The 19,834-nt window shown below is 42.3% G+C and overlaps 3 protein-coding genes across 8 annotated transcripts; 2 read left to right on the forward strand and 1 right to left on the reverse strand.

The window, feature by feature from the left end:
- Positions 1–60: 60 nt before the first annotated feature.
- Positions 61–12,412, forward strand: LOC135495778 (beta-2-syntrophin-like). 2 transcript variants are annotated; one of them, XM_064784689.1, is made up of 6 exons: positions 61–566; positions 5,302–5,702; positions 5,996–6,189; positions 8,393–8,592; positions 8,996–9,186; positions 10,139–12,412. In XM_064784689.1, the coding sequence occupies exons 1-6, from the start codon at positions 77–79 to the stop codon at positions 10,229–10,231; spliced, it is 1,569 nt and encodes a 522-aa protein (XP_064640759.1). In that variant the 5' UTR covers positions 61–76; the 3' UTR covers positions 10,232–12,412. The 2 variants fall into 2 exon arrangements, with proteins under 2 accessions (XP_064640759.1, XP_064640760.1); XM_064784690.1 differs by having other exon boundaries at positions 62–566; positions 5,996–6,138.
- A 364-nt stretch (positions 12,413–12,776) lies between these two features.
- On the reverse strand, positions 12,777–17,327 carry LOC135495522 (uncharacterized). 5 transcript variants are annotated; one of them, XM_064784256.1, is made up of 8 exons: positions 17,288–17,327; positions 16,547–16,754; positions 16,156–16,255; positions 15,884–16,035; positions 15,560–15,656; positions 13,714–13,875; positions 13,424–13,494; positions 12,777–13,203 (listed from the first exon to the last, which is right to left on the reverse strand). In XM_064784256.1, exons 2-8 carry the CDS (start codon positions 16,735–16,737, stop codon positions 13,167–13,169), a joined length of 810 nt encoding a protein of 269 aa, XP_064640326.1. In that variant the 5' UTR covers positions 16,738–16,754; positions 17,288–17,327; the 3' UTR covers positions 12,777–13,166. The 5 variants fall into 5 exon arrangements, with proteins under 5 accessions (XP_064640326.1, XP_064640325.1, XP_064640324.1 ...); XM_064784255.1 differs by lacking the exon at positions 17,288–17,327 and adding an exon at positions 17,023–17,159; XM_064784254.1 differs by lacking the exon at positions 17,288–17,327 and adding an exon at positions 16,961–17,159.
- Positions 17,328–17,437: 110 nt separating this feature from the next.
- Positions 17,438–19,804, forward strand: LOC135495886 (cytochrome b5-like). The gene is made up of 3 exons (XM_064784889.1): positions 17,438–17,731; positions 18,724–18,852; positions 19,317–19,804. The coding sequence occupies exons 1-3, from the start codon at positions 17,618–17,620 to the stop codon at positions 19,332–19,334; spliced, it is 261 nt and encodes an 86-aa protein (XP_064640959.1). The 5' UTR covers positions 17,438–17,617; the 3' UTR covers positions 19,335–19,804.
- Positions 19,805–19,834: the final 30 nt, after the last annotated feature.

Genomic DNA, 19,834 nt, shown 5'->3' on the forward strand with positions numbered 1-19,834 from the left:
CCGTGACGTCATTTGCACCGACGAACGGCCATTCCCCACAAAATTGGTGGACTATCGGATCTTCAGGCATGCAACAATGTATCTCGATAGTGACAAGATGGCGGCCGGAGTAGCTCGGTCTGGCCTTCTTGAGGTGTATATTCGCCAACAATGGTGCCGTGTTTACTGCATGCTAAACGAGGATTCGCTTGTGCTGAGTTTAGATGAGAACCCAGACGCTAATGGTGTTCCTGGGGAGGCCCAGCGCCGCGATCATGAGAATCACAGCGAGCAAACCTTCTACCCAGATTCTGGTGAGCTGCCCGATTCCATTGCTGGTCAGAGACGTCACGTCAGAGTGGCCAAGGAAGAGACGAATGGTCTTGGCATCAGCATCAAGGGGGGAAGGGAAAATAAGATGCCCATCCTGATAAGCAAAATATTCAAGGGCATGGCTGCAGATAATACAGAGAAACTTTATGTCGGCGACGCCATTCTGCAAGTCAACGGAGAAGACCTTCGAGAGGCAACACACGACGAGGCTGTCCGCGCCCTGAAGAGGGCGGGCAAGGTTGTTGATTTAGAAGGTAAGTCGCGTCATACTCTTATATCATGTTCATTTTCAGGACAAGCACTCATCTCTGTTCCGCCTGTTTTGACTTTGGCATTGACATTGTGCAAGAACATGAAGAATCGGGAAGATGAGACATACCTTCTGTTTGGAGACATTAGCTGCACTTGCAGTTGCACAAATTTGAAAAGGCCTCGGCCATTCACAGATACGTTGGTGTTCTGACGCTTCTATCTTGGGCCTTTTCGACAGAGACGAATCGGAGCCATAACAAATCAAATACGCACACTCACGACACGTCAGAATGCCGAAGCTGACCGCGGACAATGGCATAAAGCCACAGTGACCCTGGTGTTCCATGTGAAACGCATGTCTGGTGTCTGATCGGTACCCAAACAAACTTCTACAAAAAGGTTTATTATTGTACCGCCATAACGGACTACATGTATATTTTAATTTCAATTTTAGCATTATTTGGTGTCATGTGTGATTGTTGTGCACCGTCATTGTATCTTTATGATTATATCATGACTGCTCCAAGCCAGGAAGCACACTGAACGCCTAATGATTATCAAGGGGCTCTCATACCTTGATCCAGTTCCACTCATTCCTGCCACACAGTGTTTACATGAACACATTCTCCAGCAGACTGAAGTGATTGATCAAATCTGGTCTTGATAAGTGTCTCACAAGTAAACTGTAATTCAGTAATTTAAATGCAACTGACACTTTAAAGGGACAATATAGGCAGCAGCTAGGCAGGCAAGATAAAGTTTCACGAAGTCGCCAATAGGGGTCTCTCACAACTCACAATACATCGAAATGATTCATGCTTGTGTACGGGAATATATGGGTGCTGAATCTGACATGACCCAGGGCCGTTACTGTGTATATTATGAGTCACCTTAAGATGGCTAAGTAGCCCCTCTGCTCCTGCCTATAGTCCCCCTGTGTTGGGTGAAAATAGGCCAAAGCAAGGGGTTGGAATTGGTGGTCTTCAGGTGACTACACGTAGAATGCACTGTTGGGGAACTTGTTTATCAGTGATTTAGCAATAATATCACTAATCTAAAAACATCACCTAAATGTACGTGCTTTGTCTCCCTAAAATGTTTCGGCTCACGTTTTGAAATACATGTGTGGTCTGGAATAAACCATGTAAACCAAATACTCAGATATTCATATCTAACAGTGCCAATCCGATGCATGACTGAAACCTTTTTGATATAGGCTTTTCTCGCACTGTCCAGGAATGCCAGGGTCGCTCAAGGAGCCATTGCCCCTTTCTTACCCCAGGTGACGTTGATGTCACCCCACGCACTGTGGTCCACGTAGATTCACGCACTGACTGTGGTCCACGCAGATTCACGCACTGTGGTCCACGCAGATTCACGCACTGACTGTGGTCCACGCAGATTCACGCACTGTGTTCCACGCAGATTCACGCACTGTGGTCCACGCAGATTCACGCACTGGTCCACGCAGATTCACGCACTGGTCCACGCAGATTCACGCACTGACTGTGGTCCACGCAGATTCACGCACTGACTGTGGTCCACGCAGATTCACGCACTGACTGTGGTCCACGCAGATTGACGCACTGTGGTCCACCCAGATTCACGCACTGACTGTGGTCCACGCAGATTCACGCACTGACTGTGGTCCACGCAGATTCACGCACTGACTGTGGTCCACGCAGATTCACGCACTGTGGTCCACGCAGATTCACGCACTGACTGTGGTCCACGCAGATTCACGCACTGACTGTGGTCCACGCAGATTCACGCACTGTGGTCCACGCAGATTCACGCACTGTGGTCCATGCAGATTCACGCACTGTGGTCCACCCAGATTCACGCACTGTGGTCCACGCACTGTGGTCCACGCACTGTGGTCCACGCCTGTCCATGCCGTATTGGATTTTTTAATTTTAAAAAGTGAAAGCCGAGTTTGATTGTATTCAAATATATTACAGATGGAAACCAATTGTAAATGCCATTATGTTGTGACCGAATGGGACATTGATTGGTTGGTATGGGGCGGACATCAAGTCCAGTGGGAATATTTGTTTTAAGATGAAGTGGTTCTTTAGTGTTTTTTAGTAGCCCGTACATTGTTTACATGTGGAACCGTAAAAAAAGACCAGGAACACTCACAAGAAGTGAAATGTTGTCACACATGAATTGTGGGAATGTTGTTGTAGTGAGCATTGCTTATAACATATCGATGGAACTGGCTCTTCAATCCTGGTTTCTTATTGAGTGATTTGTTCTTGTGGGATTTGGTCAGAGCAAATGAAGCCAATGGCTTCCTCAATCAACTCGCTGATTTCCCTTGATGCTTGCTCGTGATATATGTGGCCAAGTATATTGAACACTTTCTTTTCATTTTCTGTTTTGACCATTACTTCTTTCTCTTGGTTGAGATAAGGTTGAGAAAAGACAAAGAGGTGGTTGATAAATCATGTAAAAACTAGATTGCCAGCAGTGCCAAATGTCATTTTGAATTTGCAGCCATCAAAAGATGTCTTGTGTTCCATCGATGGCTTGCCAAGCATATTCTTCCTTTGGTTTCGCTAGTGACAACGATTGAATTGAACTTGATTGGTTGCCTTCATATGTTGACCGACACCTGCATCTTTTGATGCACAAGTCAGTGTACAATGCAGAAGGCAGAGGGTGGCTTATTTTGTGTCCAGGGGCAAGTCTCAGTTCTTGAACAGACAACTGAGTGTAGACAAGGCAATGACAAAAGTTCTACCACCAAGTGATGATTTCATTTGATGGAATAATCAATACTCAGAATATCTCATGCTAAAGAAGTCTTTCTTTGTTTATTCTTGATGGTGCTAATACACTCAGATGGAAGTATGGTACATTTCCTCCTGATATTCATATATTCACCACTTGTTGATGTTGACCTGTCTTGTTGGTAAAAGCACCAATCAATTCCTGACTAAGAATAAGTCGAGCCTCATTCATTCGTTGAGTAATGAATTGTTGTCGCTCCTTGGGTTTTATGAAGCCTTGTGACTTTGTATATTCAGTGATAACATTCGATTCAGTAAATCTAAACTGCTGAGCGCTTCGTAACCTCTACATAAAAACCCCACTACTCTTACAGTGCCAAGAGAGCCATTTTGAACTTGAGCTTGGCTGCATTTTGAAGTATGATGCATCCGAGTCTAAACTGTTATACGGTGACCATTTCATGTCTTTCCCTTTTATAATGTTATGTTTGGGTTGGAACAGTAGCATCCACCCCAATCCCAGTTATTGGAAAACTTGCATGTTGACAGCTCTCCAAGCAACTAAAAGGTAAAAAAGACTGATTTATTTAGTCTGAGTGGCTTGGTCTGAGTGGCATGTGTAGGCTAGCATATGTTTGGACTGTTACAATGACATGAAAATGTAATAGTCTCAGTCATCAAAAATGCCTCTCTAATTACCAACACTAGTAAGATGTAATACAACCCTGGCCACTTTGATTGTCTTCTAATTGATGCTCTGATCTGAACCTAATCAAAAACAATAGCTGCCCCACTTTAGTATAACTGTTTGCTCTAAAAAAGACCATCTCTTTATTGGACATGGTTTTCAATTCTCCTCTTGCATTGGCATGAATTCAAAGTGAAGTTACTTACTCAAGGTCAGATATGATGTGAAATGTGATGTCTCTTTTTCAGATATTGAACCCAGGTTGTTCAGGTAGAAGTTAAATCATAAATGAGCTGATGCTCCTGATGGCTTTCAAGTGTTGATTATGTGCACTGTACATAATCAACCAGGAAGATACACATTACATGTATAGTGCAACTACACTGCATCTTGCTGGTAGATGAAAGCTTGACGAAGGGAATCTTATATATTCTCATATATTGATCACCCTTCTCCCTGAGGGAGTCATCAATACTCCCATTACATATATATAGCGCTCACTCATTATCTGCATGGGGACACAACAAATCGCTTGAGAAGAAAAAACTGAACATGGCGAGAAAGTATCTTGTATGCCATTGTGGTTTGTTTCACTGCGTCCACTGCCTTTTGACCAGCACAGCTCCAGAGATGCTGTCTGAATTCAAGGATCTGCTCTACCTGGATAATTAATAGCTAGAACAACAAACGGACAGACGTTATCATTCCTGGTCTAAGACATTATCATTCCATTTCTGGCAGAATGGCAATCACAGCCAGAGAATGGCATATTGAAGCCATTATAAGCCCACTCGAGGCCATGCATATAGCTCACCTTCAGAGTGTAAAGTCTGATAATAACCTATACCGTAGTTGATATCTGACTATAAACCCTAAACTTTAACTTTAACTTTTATAGATTCTTTAGAATCCAGAGATTTTTGATAAAATTTCCATTTTATATCATTTTATATCACCTCTTCAACAAATACTGGAATTTTGGCAAGAAAACAAAATGATAGTTTCAGACGAGAAGTCTGCTTGGTTTTTGCTGTGAAGTGAGTGCGCTTCTCAATTCAAGACTTGGAAGCCAAGAACACCACTCAAGGTTTTAATGTCAGTGCCTGTTCTAGAGATCAGTGTCGCTATCTGTCCATGTTGGTCATGTGAAGGTGATGCAGTTAATCCTGAAATGATGTGTTACGCCAGGCGAAAGTGGGAATATACATAAATGTAGGGATATTCTGACGAAGTACAGCGGTTTTTGACGCTTTTTCCATGATAATCCACATGCAGCCCCTTGATGAAATGGTCATCTCCTTTCTCTACTTGCAGTGAAATACCTCAGAGAAGTTACGCCGTATTTCAGAAAGACTTCTGCCTTGAATGACCTTGGATGGGGGTCACAGAAAGAATCCCCGAAAGATCCGACTGGAAGTGGCAATAGTAAAACTAACTGGTCAGAAAAGAAAACAATACCTTTAAAACTGTGTTATCTGTGCCGGAATCTTAGTGTGCCAGATCCAGAAAATCGGACAATTGAACTTCATTCTCCAGATGGCAAGAGTTCTTGTATTCTTCGCTGTCCTGATGCTGGAATCTGCAATTCTTGGTTTGCTGCGCTGCATTCAAATGTGTCGCTACTGATGCAGCAAGCGATAGTGGAGGCTAATCGGATGCTGAGTGCGGGCCCACGGCATCAGGAGATAACACATATGTCGTGGCTCGCGGAGCAGGTAGGTCCTTGGAATGTGGGGTGATGATTACAACGATCAGGTCTCCTCATTCTCTCGGGTGCTAAAGGTCTTTATTCAGCATCTGGTTTAGTTGTGTTAGTTTCAAAGAGCTCTTGCAAACGAACCTTGTATATATCGTGTGCCATTCAAGTTTCCAACCCAGAATTGTTTTCACTAAGCCGTTTACAGCTGGATAAACAATAGTGCTGTCATTTTGGAGCCACCCCTTAATCATAACTTCCTTCATCTAACTTTCAAGGAGGATGATAAAATGAGGTGTGTTTTGATTTCAGATTCACAGCGAGCAAGGCAATCCAAGTTGGAAGCCAGTGTTTTGTGCTGTCTCTGACAAGGATATGATGTTGTTTGAGAGCGCCCCGTGGACAAAGGAAGAGTGGGTGAAACCATTTCAAACACATCCCATCATCGCAACAAGGTACACCCTGGATTCTCTTCCCAAGGCCCCCCCTTATCATATAACAGAAGGGTATTATCACTATTACTTCTCTCTGATGTATCACCTCATTCCTAGGTGCTCAACGTGCCTGGGCATCAGGTTGTCCACTGTATCTGAAACGTTTTTTTTTAACCAGACACCTTGTAGTTCATTGCAAAGTTCCTGCATTTTTGCACAGCTCTGCTTTCATTGCTTCATCGAGTGACATCAGTAGTTTCACTAGCGAAAGGTGCCCACACCGCGATATTCAGCCCAGAGCAATCACCATCACTTGGAACTTGTTGAGTGACAAATCAGTCAGTGCGGTGAATACATGTACTTACACTTGCCATTTGGTGGTTTGCAACCAATATCACAATAAGTGCAGTGAACTCCTCTCAGTTCCTTCGTGCCACAAAACGAAATGGTTGACACGTGATGAAAATTGCAGTGTGCGCCTGGCATGAACACCTGATTCTACCAGCAGCAGGAGACAGTCCTCCATTGAATCATTCTCGGTCTCCCTCCTCTCTTGATTCAACCAGTTTGGAAACGCTTCCCTTAACTTTAACCCTAAGACAAATATATTTTTGGTGGGTCGATCGTTTCGCCAAACATTACTAGTTTCCTGTTGGCTGCATAGATCTGTTAGTGTTTTTCACGAGTAGTTTAGAAGTCCTTCACCGAGTGTTTCACGGCATGGCAGTTGATAAATATCACAGATTATGAATCAGAAATTCTGAATCGCTGATAGGACATGCATTCCCATCGCCATCTCGAGCCAAGGACAGCTGTGACTGGGACATGGCGAGAGCATTCTACAACTTCTTATCAATATATTGACGGGCCCAATGAGAGTACTGTATACATCGAAATAGCAGATTTTGTGCTGACAGTATGAACTGCTGACAAATTATTACCGGTATGTACAGATTCTTGGCAATTGCAGTGAAAATCTGAGATCCATATATGGCTCGAACACTGCCAAAATAAGAGAATTGAGTGATTACATGTACTTGTTGTACTCAAACACCTGTTTCATGTGTATTCAATGTAATAGTGCTTACACCGTGTGTATAATGCCTGAGCTGTGCACTCAGTTTAATTGGACCACCCAATAAAATGAAAGAATGGGTATTCTAGTAATTGATTTAACTGAATCAAGTAATTGATTTCACTGAATTAAACTGAATCATGAACACATTAATAGTTTATTATCATTGGTTGTCCTTCCAGTAAATCCCTATTAAATAAGATGTCGATTTCACATATCTCCAAACCCTCACACCTTTCATAACACAAATCACCCAGCCAACACAGCTTATTGTTTGCCCACAGCTTTAGTCAGTGTCTGATTACAGGGATTAGAGGTCACAGAATGCACTACACAGTAAATAAGGGGACTGCAAACAACCAAAGTTTTGTGTTTCTTTACTTTTTCAATTTGCAGAAATTTCTGAAGTTAATTTCTGGGCCTTTTAGTTGTTACTGGTGGCAGAGTGTTTATCTGTCCAAGAGTTGTGCCAAGATGCAGGAACAGATGATTTGGAGACGTTCTTGTGCCATTTCAAGTATCATAGACAGAAGCAACCACTCGCTTGAACCCCTCACCCTACTTTATTTCCCCAACCTAACTAGAAAACCTTTGCAAATAATGAACAATTAATCAACGGAAATTACTTATCGTCGTGTATAAGGTAGAATATAGCAGAAACCGTGTGGTGAGGTTCTGTGTCATAATGAGTCATGAAAAACCTGTCATTAAAGGTTGTGTTTCGACGATTTCTTTCAAGTTGGTTTGTTTAAAAGGCTTGCCCCTCCATCATCTAAAGTGTTATCATCTAATCCCACAGTGTTTTTCCCACTCGGTCTTCACTTGCTTTCGTACAGTCTCCACTGGTCACCTGTGCTGCCACCTTTTGTCCCAGATTATCCTGTTGCATAACTGTACTTGCATTATATTGGTCAAATGTCGATACTAAGTTTAACAATCTCTTCACCAGCCCACATCAAACTTCTACAAAAAGTCACTAATGTGTAAAGGCCCAGCCTTGCCTCGATCAACTATTCAGATAAACAGATAAGAACGAGCTTAACCCTTTTGCACACTGTTGTGACGATGCAATAATTAGACTTTATTTAGTGAACTTATTGGTGGCAGTCTCTTCAGTAATGTATCAAGATGACATATCGTAAAGTTGAGGGTAAGTATTGTATGGCTCTTGAAGGTGATATCTGCTTTATCGTCTTTTAGATTAGTGCATTCAGGCAAGCATACCACCACATCACTCTCTGGATCAGAACTGCTAACATTCGGCACGAGGACGGGTTCCAAACAAGGCATTGAGGCACATATCTTTAGAGTGGAGGCACAGCGAGATTTGTCCAACTGGTGTCGGGTTCTAGTCCAAGGAGCACACGCTTCGGCTATCTTAGCTAAGGAAATATCATGCCGTAAGTTTTACACCAGCTGACCTGGCAGGGGGGGGGTCATGTTACTTCCACTGGCGAGAGATTTCATGTGAAATATGACACCCAAGATGGTGCGAGGGACCTGGTCTCTGATGCTATATGGCAGCACCTACTTCTATCTCTTGATCACTGGCTTTGGTGATTAGCCGGTCCATACGTTTTGAATTCTGATTATGATTTGACAGTGCCCAAGGAGTCAAGCAAGAAGTGTTGAAGTGTCTGTTTCAAGGACACAAAGACGAAACAGCCGTGATCATTGCGAGTATCTAACCCACAATCTCCTGACCGTGAGTCCAGCGCTCTAACCACTATACGACTGATTACCATTATCCCCAAGCATCTTGTATTTTGGAAGAGGATTGAACTTTTCATTGCCATGTTTCAGCGGTTACATGGCAGGGCCAGGAAGCAAGATTCACCCTCCACTATGACAATGGGTTCACCCTCTCTGATCCTAGGACCGAGGATGGAAGAAAACTTCAGATTCTATGGCATTTTCCATATGAAAAGTTACGGATGTCAGCCGATGATGGACAACGCCTTCTGTGGTTAGATTTTGGAGAGGAAGGTGAACAGGTAAACATATGGGTGGGTAGGGGGAGTGTTAGGCTGTCGGAGTGGCAGAGTGGAAACATATGGGTGGGTAGGGGGAGTGTTAGGCTGTCGGAGTGGCAGAGTGGAAACATATGGGTGGGTAGGGGGAGTGTTAGGCTGTCGGAGTGGCAGAGTGGAAACATATGGGTGGGTAGGGGGAATGTTAGGCTGTCGGAGTGGCAGAGTGGAAACATATGGGTGGGTAGGGGGAATGTTAGGCTGTCGGAGTGGCAGAGTGGAAACATATGGGTGGGTAGGGGGAGTGTTAGGCTGTCGGAGTGGCAGAGTGGAAACATATGAGTGGGTAGGGGGAGTGTTAGGCTGTCGGAGTGGCAGAGTGGAAACATATGGGTGGGTAGGGGGAGTGTTAGGCTGTCGGAGTGGCAGAGTGGAAACATATGAGTGGGTAGGGGGAGTGTTGGGCTGTCGGAGTGGCAGAGTGGAAACATATGAGTGGGTAGAGGGAGTGTTAGGCTGTCGGAGTGGCAGAGTGGAAACATATGAGTGGGTAGGGGGAGTGTTAGGCTGTCGGAGTGGCAGAGTGGAGACATATGGGTGGGTAGGGGGAGTGTTAGGCTGTCGGAGTGGCAGAGTGGAAACATATGAGTGGGTAGGGGGAGTGTTAGGCTGTCGGAGTGGCAGAGTGGAAACATATGAGTGGGTAGGGGGAGTGTTAGGCTGTCGGAGTGGCAGAGTGGAAACATATGAGTGGGTAGGGGGAGTGTTAGGCTGTCGGAGTGGCAGAGTGGAAACATATGGGTGGGTAGGGGGAATGTTAGGCTGTCGGAGTTGTTATGATAGAGGGCGACACTCTTTGACAAGTGTAGGTTTCCTCCGACAGTTGTTCAAAAAGCTGAAAATGAGGCGAATTGGAGTGTGTGTGTGTTCACGACACAATATTTCCTTTTTTCAAATACCGACTTTTTCTCTCCAGGAACTTGATCTTCATGGATGCCCCAAGCCAATTGTGTTCATCTTGCACACGTTTCTGTCGGCCAAACTTCACCGACTGGGACTCCTGGCTTAGTGTCATGATGGTTCCCATGGAAATGGATGCTGGTCACAGGCAAAGAGAGGATGACTTATATCACAGGAAAGCAAATGTGACTGTTTTAAAATCATGTGGACGATAAACGAAAGATGCATTCATTACGGAGGTGTTTGACTTACCTTGGAATGTAAAATGGGTCATTTCATGATATTGTCACTGGCAAGTTGGCCTTTCTCTGCAGGTTGGAACGAAGCAGGGCATAGTGCAATAAAACCACTTGAATTTCTGGTCAGTCGTGAGCGGAATAATTGAAAGGGTACATGAAAGAAAGCGGTGAGCAACAATGTTAGTGTAAGCATTTCAAGAAAACCAGACTTCTGTTTTCCTTTACCGGGTCATTGCTTGGGTTGGTATTCACCTCTTATGGGGTGACCAGCTCCTGTTGCACAGAGAAGCAATTTTTGTGGCATCTGATAAATATCAAGATGAATATCAAACGTTACTGCGATGAAAATCGCTGGTCAGTGATGAGCTTAAGAATACGAGAGTTTTGTGTTCTTCAATTTATTCTTTATGATTTTGATATCATACCATATCAGTTCTCGAGTTCATTAATTAGCATATCAAGTTTTATAGAATTGATTGTTTTTAGTCCCAACTTTTAGTTCATGATATGATGTCAAGTTTTCTTAACAAGACGTTCATCGTGCAACTAATTTTGGAACTTTCCCTTATTTTGATTTTCCATATTTGTTGTTCATATGTCATCTGTTTTATTGATTTTGATTGGTTATGTATTCTCCAGTGCCATACAACAAACCGGACACTTGGTTTGTCAATTATCGACCACGGCTTATTCTCGTCACAAGCTGTGACATTTTTACCACCATCGTTTTTCAACAATTTTCACGAATGCAATTTCAAGCGGCAAACTTGTTTTAATTGGATATCAGCAGTAAACACAATATGCAGTTACATGTACACAAACAAGCAAATTAGCCAAATTTTAGCTTCACAAACATTTCCTGGTTTACAGAGTGTAAATTTCCAAACTCAACTTCAATCGAAGCTGGCTTCCAGCTGGTGTCCAGTGGCTTTGCTTGTTGCGTATGTCGTGATGAAGGAAAAGTTCATAGTTTAGTTGACAATACTGATTCACTCTTGTTTTCTCATCCTTGTGCAACTTGCGAGAAGCCAGTCAGAAACATCGCAATATTTGCTGTGGAGATTGTGTACACTAGTATTAGGAAGGTGAGATTGGGTCAAGTATGATTAGATTGGAAAGATCAATGGTACAATGGTTAGAGCATTAAGCCGATAATCAGGTAGTCTTGGGTTAAAATTTTGTTTGTCTATTGGCAAGCTGTGTATTGACAACGCCATAATGTGCGGGGGTTATTGGACAGTGAACCCACCAACTCCATCTCTTTAAGATAAATATGTATCAAAATACAGTTATAATATTCAATTGTGCAAATTATGTAGCCCATGTATGCTTTGTATATTGTGAATCATCATGGCATATTGGAGTCAAAGATGCTGTAAGATAGCATTCTGGGATGAATAGTTGCTATTTGATGAAGATCTGGTGATGATAGCTCTGTCTTAATCATCATGTTGATATACTCCCAACTTAGATTAGTTATGTATGTACCTTCATGTAGCAGAGGGCAATCGTCTCTTTACTAATAATGATGGTAAGAATCAATAACGGGTAAACTTATCTTCCAGTCATTTTGCAACATATTGTAGTGTAGGATATAGAGTACGGTATTTGAGGAATTGTGTGGTATGAATATTGATATCGTGACTGTACTTTCAGAAATAGTTGGTATAAATTTTTTTGATGAAATCTTGCCATATACGGTATGGTAACAATGTTCATCCTTGGCAATGCCATTCATAAAGTAGGCCCTAGTCATTGGTGTGAAATAACATTCATCCCAGGCTTATTATACGTGTAGACCCTATCATAATTTGTTCCGAAACACTGCCAGTAGTCAGTGTTGCGGCTAGTCATCAGTGTTTCCTACCTCCCCTATTCATGGCTGTAGTTGCTACCATATCGAGTCAAATCAACAGCATCATATCGTGCCTACAGTAAGACCAGCCTGTTTAAACTGTAATATTATATACATGTATGGATATACAGGTCTGTAGTTTATTGTACTCTGTGCAACCTAATTTATTATGGTAATAAATGATTTACTAGAAAAAGGTCTTCTTTCATTTGTGGATTACATGTACTCAGTATTATTGTGAAGCATCTTTCTATCAATCCTCACGATGTCTCAATCTTTACTGAACCTTTCTGGTTTTGGACAGAGTTGAGAACCAAGGTCATTTTGGTCTCACCTCAGCCGGCTAGAAGGAACAGGATGTAGCAGGGATCACGTTCATAGCATATGCATGGCCAGCTGCAAAATAACTCAAAAGTCCCCATTCTGATTACTGACACAACCAGAGACAACGTCGGGCCATTTGAAGAGGATTGTCCCCAGACCAACTGAATGGAAACAATTCCACGTGTCATGGTTGAGCAGAATTCTTCAGAAATCAACGATAATACACTGTAGAAGAATTTGAATATTGAGTATTTTATTTACAAAGTTTAAAAAACTAATTGTACAAAATGTAATCTCTGCTAACCTCAGCACTGAAGAAGTCTTAACGATTGTTTTTCCTAATCTAGAACCAATGAAATGCCAGGTCCAAGTCCAAGATCAACTGAACTGCGCTGAGCACATGGAAATATTTGGTCCGATTTATGTGCATTAAAGTGATCAGAAAATAGATTGGCAGTTATCGAACAATTGGTAATATCTAATTTGGTAACATCGAAGAGGCCCACAGGCCATGTCCACACGCTTGGCATGTTGATAGACCCGAAGTCTGTATGAGGATCTGTCCTCTAAATGCTCACTGCACTATATGCAACAATTTCCCTCCTGTCATCATCCATGCAGCATAATCAAGAAACTTTTAACTGCCTGATTGCTCTTTTCAACCTGCAAGGAAGATGTCACATTATTTTAAATGAAACTCTCAGAAGCACGAAATAATTTTCTCTTCGTTAAATCAAAATTATTTTCTTCCACACAACTATTTCCCTATATTCTAATGTATTTGATGACTTTTGATAAATCTGTATATATGGTGTGATAACTATAAATTTCTCAGCTCTCTCAATAAAACGTGTTTCCTTGTCATGACGACTGGTCAACTTACTCATCAATCTCCGCCTGACATAACTCCTTCACCTCCTGTTGCGTCATTGTCCAAATCTCTTGTGGCGTGTACTGAAAAGAAATTGTTCAATAGATTATGACTTAGAGAACAGATCTGTTTATTTCTATTTAACTTAGCCACAAGAACACAAATATGGCATGGGCCTTTAAGAACTTGCTACTATACTGCCATCTGGTGATAAGATAAACACTCATGAAGTGAGAACCTACTGAATTAGACTTGAGACAGAGTCCATAGATAACAATCTCCTCCTATAAATGTTTACTCACTGCTACAACAGATGCTTGCCGCCTGAAATAACAATTGCCTTCTTCATCGGAGTGGAATGGTGGCAGTTTATGGTCCCCTTCAACTAGCTGCTTGTTTTCTTTGTGATTCGGATCCCATGGCCTGACTGTGATTTCTATCACGTAATCAGGAGCAAAGATTCCCTTCAAAAAATTAAATTCAATTATCCTCAAAAACTGATGCTTGGTATGCTAACAACCACATCATGGTATTCAGGGGCCTCTAACAGTATTCCCAAAGACTATCGTAGAATTATTCTTGAAATCACTACTCCATTTACATGTGAAGCACATGTCCCAAGAACATGAGTAGCTGGAGATGGGGACTGATTATCCCAGTTAGGACAAAGTGTGAATCTCTCCATCACTAAATCCCTACTGATGGTGTAAATAATCACTTTGATGTACAATGTCAAGGTCTGGAATGAATATCCTAACAACAACTCCAACAGCTGTAACCATGTCACAATGGGTACCAGCATTACATTTTTAGCTCACCTCTTAGCAGAGGTGAGCTTATCCCATACCGTGGCGTCCGTCGTCCGTCGTCGTCGTCGTCGTCGTCGTCGTCGTCGTCGTCGTCGTCCGTCGTCCGTTAGCAGGGCACGTTTCGTAACTGTTAGAGCTATTGAGTTGAAACTTGGTACACATGTACCCTTATGTAATGACACCTTGGAGACTAAGTTTCAATCCGATTCGTTTTATGGTTTGGCCACCAGGGGGCCAAACGTTAAAAGTGAAAATATGCAATATCTCCCTTAATAGTAGTCGGGAAATTTTGAAAAAAATATGGTAGGTACTTCTAGCAAAGGTGCATCATATATCCTCCGGGTTTTTGATTTGACCTCCTTTTCAAGGTCACAGAGGTCAAATGGTGTAAATTGGCCGTTAGGATGTAACGATGGCACGTTTCTAAACTGCAATGACTATTGATACCAAATTTGGTACACATTTACCTCTTAGTCAGGTGATCTCAGGGACCGAAGTTTGGTCCAATATGATTCACCACTTGACCACCAGGGGGCAAAATCCAAAAACCTTAAAAATGTGATTATTCCTTAACTTCTTGCCCGATTGCCACCAATTTGATATCATGGGTACATCTAACCACCATACAGTATATGTCACACAGGTTTTTAATTTGACCTTCTTGTCAAGGTCACAGAGGTCAAATGGCGTAAATTCGCTGTCAGGCCGTAACTATGGCAAGTTTCTTAACTGCAATGACTATTGATCACAAATTAAGTACACATGTACCCCTTGGTCAGGTGATCTCAGGTACCGAAGTTTGGTGCGATCTGATTTGCCGTTTGGCCTCCAGGGAGGGGGCCAAATCCTAAATTCTTCAAAATGCCATTATTCCTAGTAATGACTTGCCCGATTGGCACCAATTTTATATCATAGGTACATCTAATTCTAACAACCATTCAATGTGTCACCCGGGTCTTCTTTGATTTGACCTACTTTTCAAGGTCACAGAGGTCGAATGTACTGTAAATTGGCCATTTTGGGGAAATTGTAATTGCTTGGACCTACATCAAACCTAACACTACATGACACAATACAATGCTCTTTATCCATCTTTCCTCCACATGAGGTGAGCACAATGGCCCTGGCCATTTCATTAAGGAAGCCAGTTCTGTTTTCGGTGTTTCACAGTACAATCTAACTTACACTATTCAAGATGGCCACTGCATCATTATCACATTAGCAGTCAACTTTATTTGTGCGACAAACATGAGGTCTGCAAAATATCAATTAAAATGGACACCAAGACTTTGACATGGAATCCAATTGCCAGTAAACTGTGAAGAAGTGTGCAACTCACATTATTATAGACAGCAACAGCCTCCTTGTCACACCAACAGTACGTGTGCGTGCGGCAGATATGGGGTCGCTCTCGACTATCAAGATCTGCTGTATCACTATAAGATAGGAAAAGGCTTATTGATTCCAATACACTTCACCAGGCAAATGTGGGGCGAGGGGTTAGCATTCTCGAAAAGCCTTCATGGAACAGTGGTTATCAGCCGACTTCCCCTATTTGCAGGCATCAGACTTTTAACCGCTTAGCAAAGTATCTTAGTACAAAGGCATTGTGACACAAGTGGATTCGTTCAGTCAAACATTTGGTGATTGGAACATTGTCTACCTTGTGTTATCAAAAGAGGTCAGGGCAGAAATGTCATCATCTGTGCAGTTGTTGTCAAGGACGGGCACAAATCGCACTTTGTAGCGATGTTTTAACAAGGGAGGATCGTAACGGCTTGCCAGGTCATCCATGGAGGTGAGAAGGTGGTCTTTCTGAAAAGATGATGCATAGTTATGCAACTTGGCATGTGAATAAGGTATGAAAGGAATTGATAAGGGGGGGGGGGGGGGTGCTTTTTCACGCCTGCCAGTGGTTATGGACAACCAACCAACCTGATATTGTGTCAGTTTCATTCCTTTGACTGTTCCATCGTCAACAATCCCAAGATAGACTGTACCTCCTTTCCCTGTGTTGAGGAAACCATTGATCGTCCTGAAAAAATAGGAGGACAACTCAATAGTGAAAAATATGGTAAACCAATCTGATGGGCTTGAGATGAATGCGGTAAACCAATCTGATGGGCTTGAGATGAATGCGGTAAACCAATCTGATTGGCTTGAGATGAATGTGTCATGAACGGATGATTGAAGGTTTGAGCCTGGCTGGTAGCTTTCTGAAGCTGCTAGCTAGCTACTAGTTGGACTCCGAGCATCTATATTCTAATGACTTTAGGTAAAGCATTATACTTTCTCTCACTCAGCAGCTTTTGTCCCATCAGTTTACCTGGAGACAGCTTTGCGGCTTCGTTTGTTTGATCCTGTGATAAAGGCCCAAGGAGGAAGCTCCTCCACTGCCATGTTGCGATGGCCCTTAAACTCATGAGTCAGGTCCTCCTCAAATGGCACCACTGCCCCCTTGATGTAATATCGCTTCAACACCTTTCTCCTCTGATTGGTGGCACATCCCGAGGCCATGATTAATCAATCTTACCCTGAAGGGAAAGAACAACAAGATATTAGACATTGTTGAGTATTTCTGAATCCTGGTGGTCTGATGTCAGTATTATCACCTCGAATAACACTACAGATTTTTCGTTGGGAATGAACGTCATTTGATTTGTCGTCAATCAAGTTATCAACAAGGCGATATTTCATAATTATAAATAAATACACCGAGCAGAGACGATCGAAAAAAAACTTTTATTTCATGAATGGTCTATATTGCCTTGGGCAGGCCAACAAATAGTAATTTAGCCCCACAGCAGGCAGCCTGTATGGCTTGTATGGTAAACTCCGGACCAACTAGGTCTGTCATGGTGTCGCCCCCTATTATCAGATTCTGTTGTGTTATCGCTGTTATTGCGATCAACCATGAACCAATCATTTTCGGAACAGGCACCTCGCCCCTTTTGGGGACGAATTATTTGTCTAAATAATGGAGAAGTCGCTTCAGACATCCGGATCCTGACGTAATCAGTTACTCCGCCTCTCGATATTTTGTTCACGACGAAAGAGTATAAAAAACCTGTATCTCAAGATGGACATTATAGGTTCTACGTCCGTCCCCTAACCTCGCCTCGCCTCAAGTCGATTTGAAGCGAAACGACTGGGAGCGAAAGGTTAGGGAGTGAAACGACCGAGTATCTTCCCTAACAAATTACACGGTCGTCCTAAAGAGCGCCACCACAAAGTAACATAATCTCGCCCAACTATAGCATGGTTTGTCAATGCACTAGTGTATAGGCATATACTTTACTAATCTGGCCAGATTTTCATTTTAGTGTGTGACAACATGGATTATGATGATGCCAACTTGGAAACGCAGCTCTGGCTGGTTTAGGTTGTTCTTGTCGTCATGGAGAAGTGGAAGGAACACACAAGGGACGAAGTCTCGGCCCATTGTACTTTTTCATCTTGTTGGATCATAATGAAGGACAAAGTTTATGATGTGACGACATTTGTGAGGAAGGTGAGTTGCATGTCAACGATGCTTGCATGTCAGAATGTAATAGGCCTAAGCCAAACTATTTAAAGCCAAGCACACTATTGAACAAAGGAAAGTCTATTTGCCCGTCCTTTGGTTTGGCTCATTATCATAATGCAACATCGGAACCCGCGGCAAGGGCCCGTGGGTTGGTACGGTTCAATCACTGTCCTAGTATAATTACAAATTCATTATTTCTTTATAAGTTATAACTGCATTAGGGGCAAGTAAATTCAACCAGAATCTCAATCAAATCTTAATTAGGCACAGGTTTTTAGGGGTCGGTGAAGGGGAACAACCTGCTGCTGTTCTCGCTTCAAAAAGCTTGAATAACATTCCACGAAGATGACGTTACTGCAGCTGCTGCCCTCTATTTCCCCATCGCTGAATTAGAGGCAATGTCGGACAAACATGCGGTTTCGTAATGGCTTCAGGCTTTCTAACTAGGGCAGTTAGCTGTAGATTCAATCTGGCACATGTCCGAGGGTTGGAAATACTACATAATTGTTCTGAATATATATTTCTCTCTCTGACTCTATGGTATCATTCATGCTAAAACAATGCAGGGTCAAAGATAATTGACTTTGAAATAAGCTCAAATGCGTAGAAATAAGTGTCGATGTCCGACTGTCACGTGACTACAAACGTCATCAATATCTTATGCAAATGACCTTGTAAGCTATAAATAGTAACTTCGCGGAATGCTATTACATGGTCTTTTCTCAAACGTGATATCTCGGGCCAAGTTGATGTAGCCTGGTCAATGGCTTCGGTAATCATCAGAAATAGCCGAACCAAACGACGGGCAGTTGAGTTAGCTCCCATTGAACAATTCTGGGGCATCTTCAAAAAGTCCAAATTAAAAAATTCCTTTTTTTCTGAAAATATGGCAGATTTGGCTTGTCAGTGACATTGGTGCTGACATTGAAATGGCTCAAAGAGGCTGCCTTTTAATAGTCCATTTGTTTTTTTGGCAGCATCCAGGAGGAGAAGACATCCTGTTAGAGAATGCAGGCGGGGATGTGACTAGTTCATTCGTTGATAAGGGCCATAGTCAGGAAGCATACAAATTATTGGAAGGCTACTGTATTGGCATTCTTGTTGAAGTAAGCACCGATCAAATCATAGAGTCTTGTGTGGCCGATCAAATCATAGAGAGAGTCTTGTGTAGCCGATCAAATCATAGAGTCTTGTCATAGAGAGAGCCTTTATTGTCTAGCCAATCGAATCAAGAGAGCCATTCTTGTCTGGCCGATCAAATCATAGAGAGAGTCTTGTCTGGCCAATCAAATCATAGAGTCTTGTCTAGTCAGCAAATCATAGAAGAAGTCTTTACACACGTAGTAACAGAGTAAAGCAAAATGGTAGCTATACTCAGAAACTTGAAAACCCCTACTTTTTACTTAAGGCGGATGCTCAGCTTTAAGTTTGCTTATACATAGAACAGTAAACTCGGGGTTGGTTCTCTTGAGTGAGCTTCTGTTTTCTGAGTTTCTTGGAGTTTTTGATCGAGTGGGTGAGAGGGGATTTGACTTTATTGCTGTTCAATGTCATCTTTATTCTTTTTCAGCATGAGAGGCTGGAGTAGTGCTGACAGCTACATTTCCCCCACACCCATACCAGTTATACACTGCATGGGTTTGGTTGATTGACTCAGTGAACAGTACTGATAAGGTGGTGGAGACCTCTATCGGCCACAATGTGTATATGTGTGACTCATTTTGTTTCTTCCTGTAGTCTGCCTTTAATAAAGATAGAGCTGACAAGATTGTGGATAATGAACAGGGCAGTGAGTTAATTAAGATCTCCATCAACTGTATTCCTGTGATACGTTATTGTTTTTGTACATTCCATGTATGACTGGTGTTTGAACAATCATGTTCGTGAAAGTACTGTATTTCGTTTTCATCTTGGTCTTACATTGTTCTCACTGCTGATCGCCTTCGATCCACTTTTCCACCTTTTTTTAGATATAATCTGTCTGACACTTGGCAGCTAGCTTTGTTATACTTTGTACTTAAAGAAAAAGCTGATTGAATAAATTCGATTTTGTGTTAATACATGTACTTTTAAGTTTGTGAGTAAGGT

This window comes from Lineus longissimus, chromosome 11 (assembly GCF_910592395.1).
Source record: "Lineus longissimus chromosome 11, tnLinLong1.2, whole genome shotgun sequence".
Classification (NCBI taxonomy): domain Eukaryota; kingdom Metazoa; phylum Nemertea; class Pilidiophora; order Heteronemertea; family Lineidae; genus Lineus; species Lineus longissimus.

Coding starts and splice junctions, on each gene's coding strand:
- LOC135495522 (XM_064784256.1), bottom strand. CDS start 16,737: ATGGCCTCGGGATGTGCCACCAATCAGAGGAGAAAGGTGTTGAAGCGA. Junction 16,036..16,155: donor TGAAACTGACACAATATCAG/GTTGGTTGGTTG, acceptor TCATCTTTTCAG/AAAGACCACCTTCTCACCTC. Junction 13,204..13,423: donor TGTCAGGCGGAGATTGATGA/GTAAGTTGACCA, acceptor TCTTCCTTGCAG/GTTGAAAAGAGCAATCAGGC.
- LOC135495886 (XM_064784889.1), top strand. CDS start 17,618: ATGGAGAAGTGGAAGGAACACACAAGGGACGAAGTCTCGGCCCATTGT. Junction 17,732..18,723: donor TGACGACATTTGTGAGGAAG/GTGAGTTGCATG, acceptor TTTTTTTGGCAG/CATCCAGGAGGAGAAGACAT.
- LOC135495778 (XM_064784689.1), top strand. CDS start 77: ATGTATCTCGATAGTGACAAGATGGCGGCCGGAGTAGCTCGGTCTGGC. Junction 567..5,301: donor CAAGGTTGTTGATTTAGAAG/GTAAGTCGCGTC, acceptor CTCTACTTGCAG/TGAAATACCTCAGAGAAGTT. Junction 6,190..8,392: donor CCTTATCATATAACAGAAGG/GTATTATCACTA, acceptor ATCGTCTTTTAG/ATTAGTGCATTCAGGCAAGC.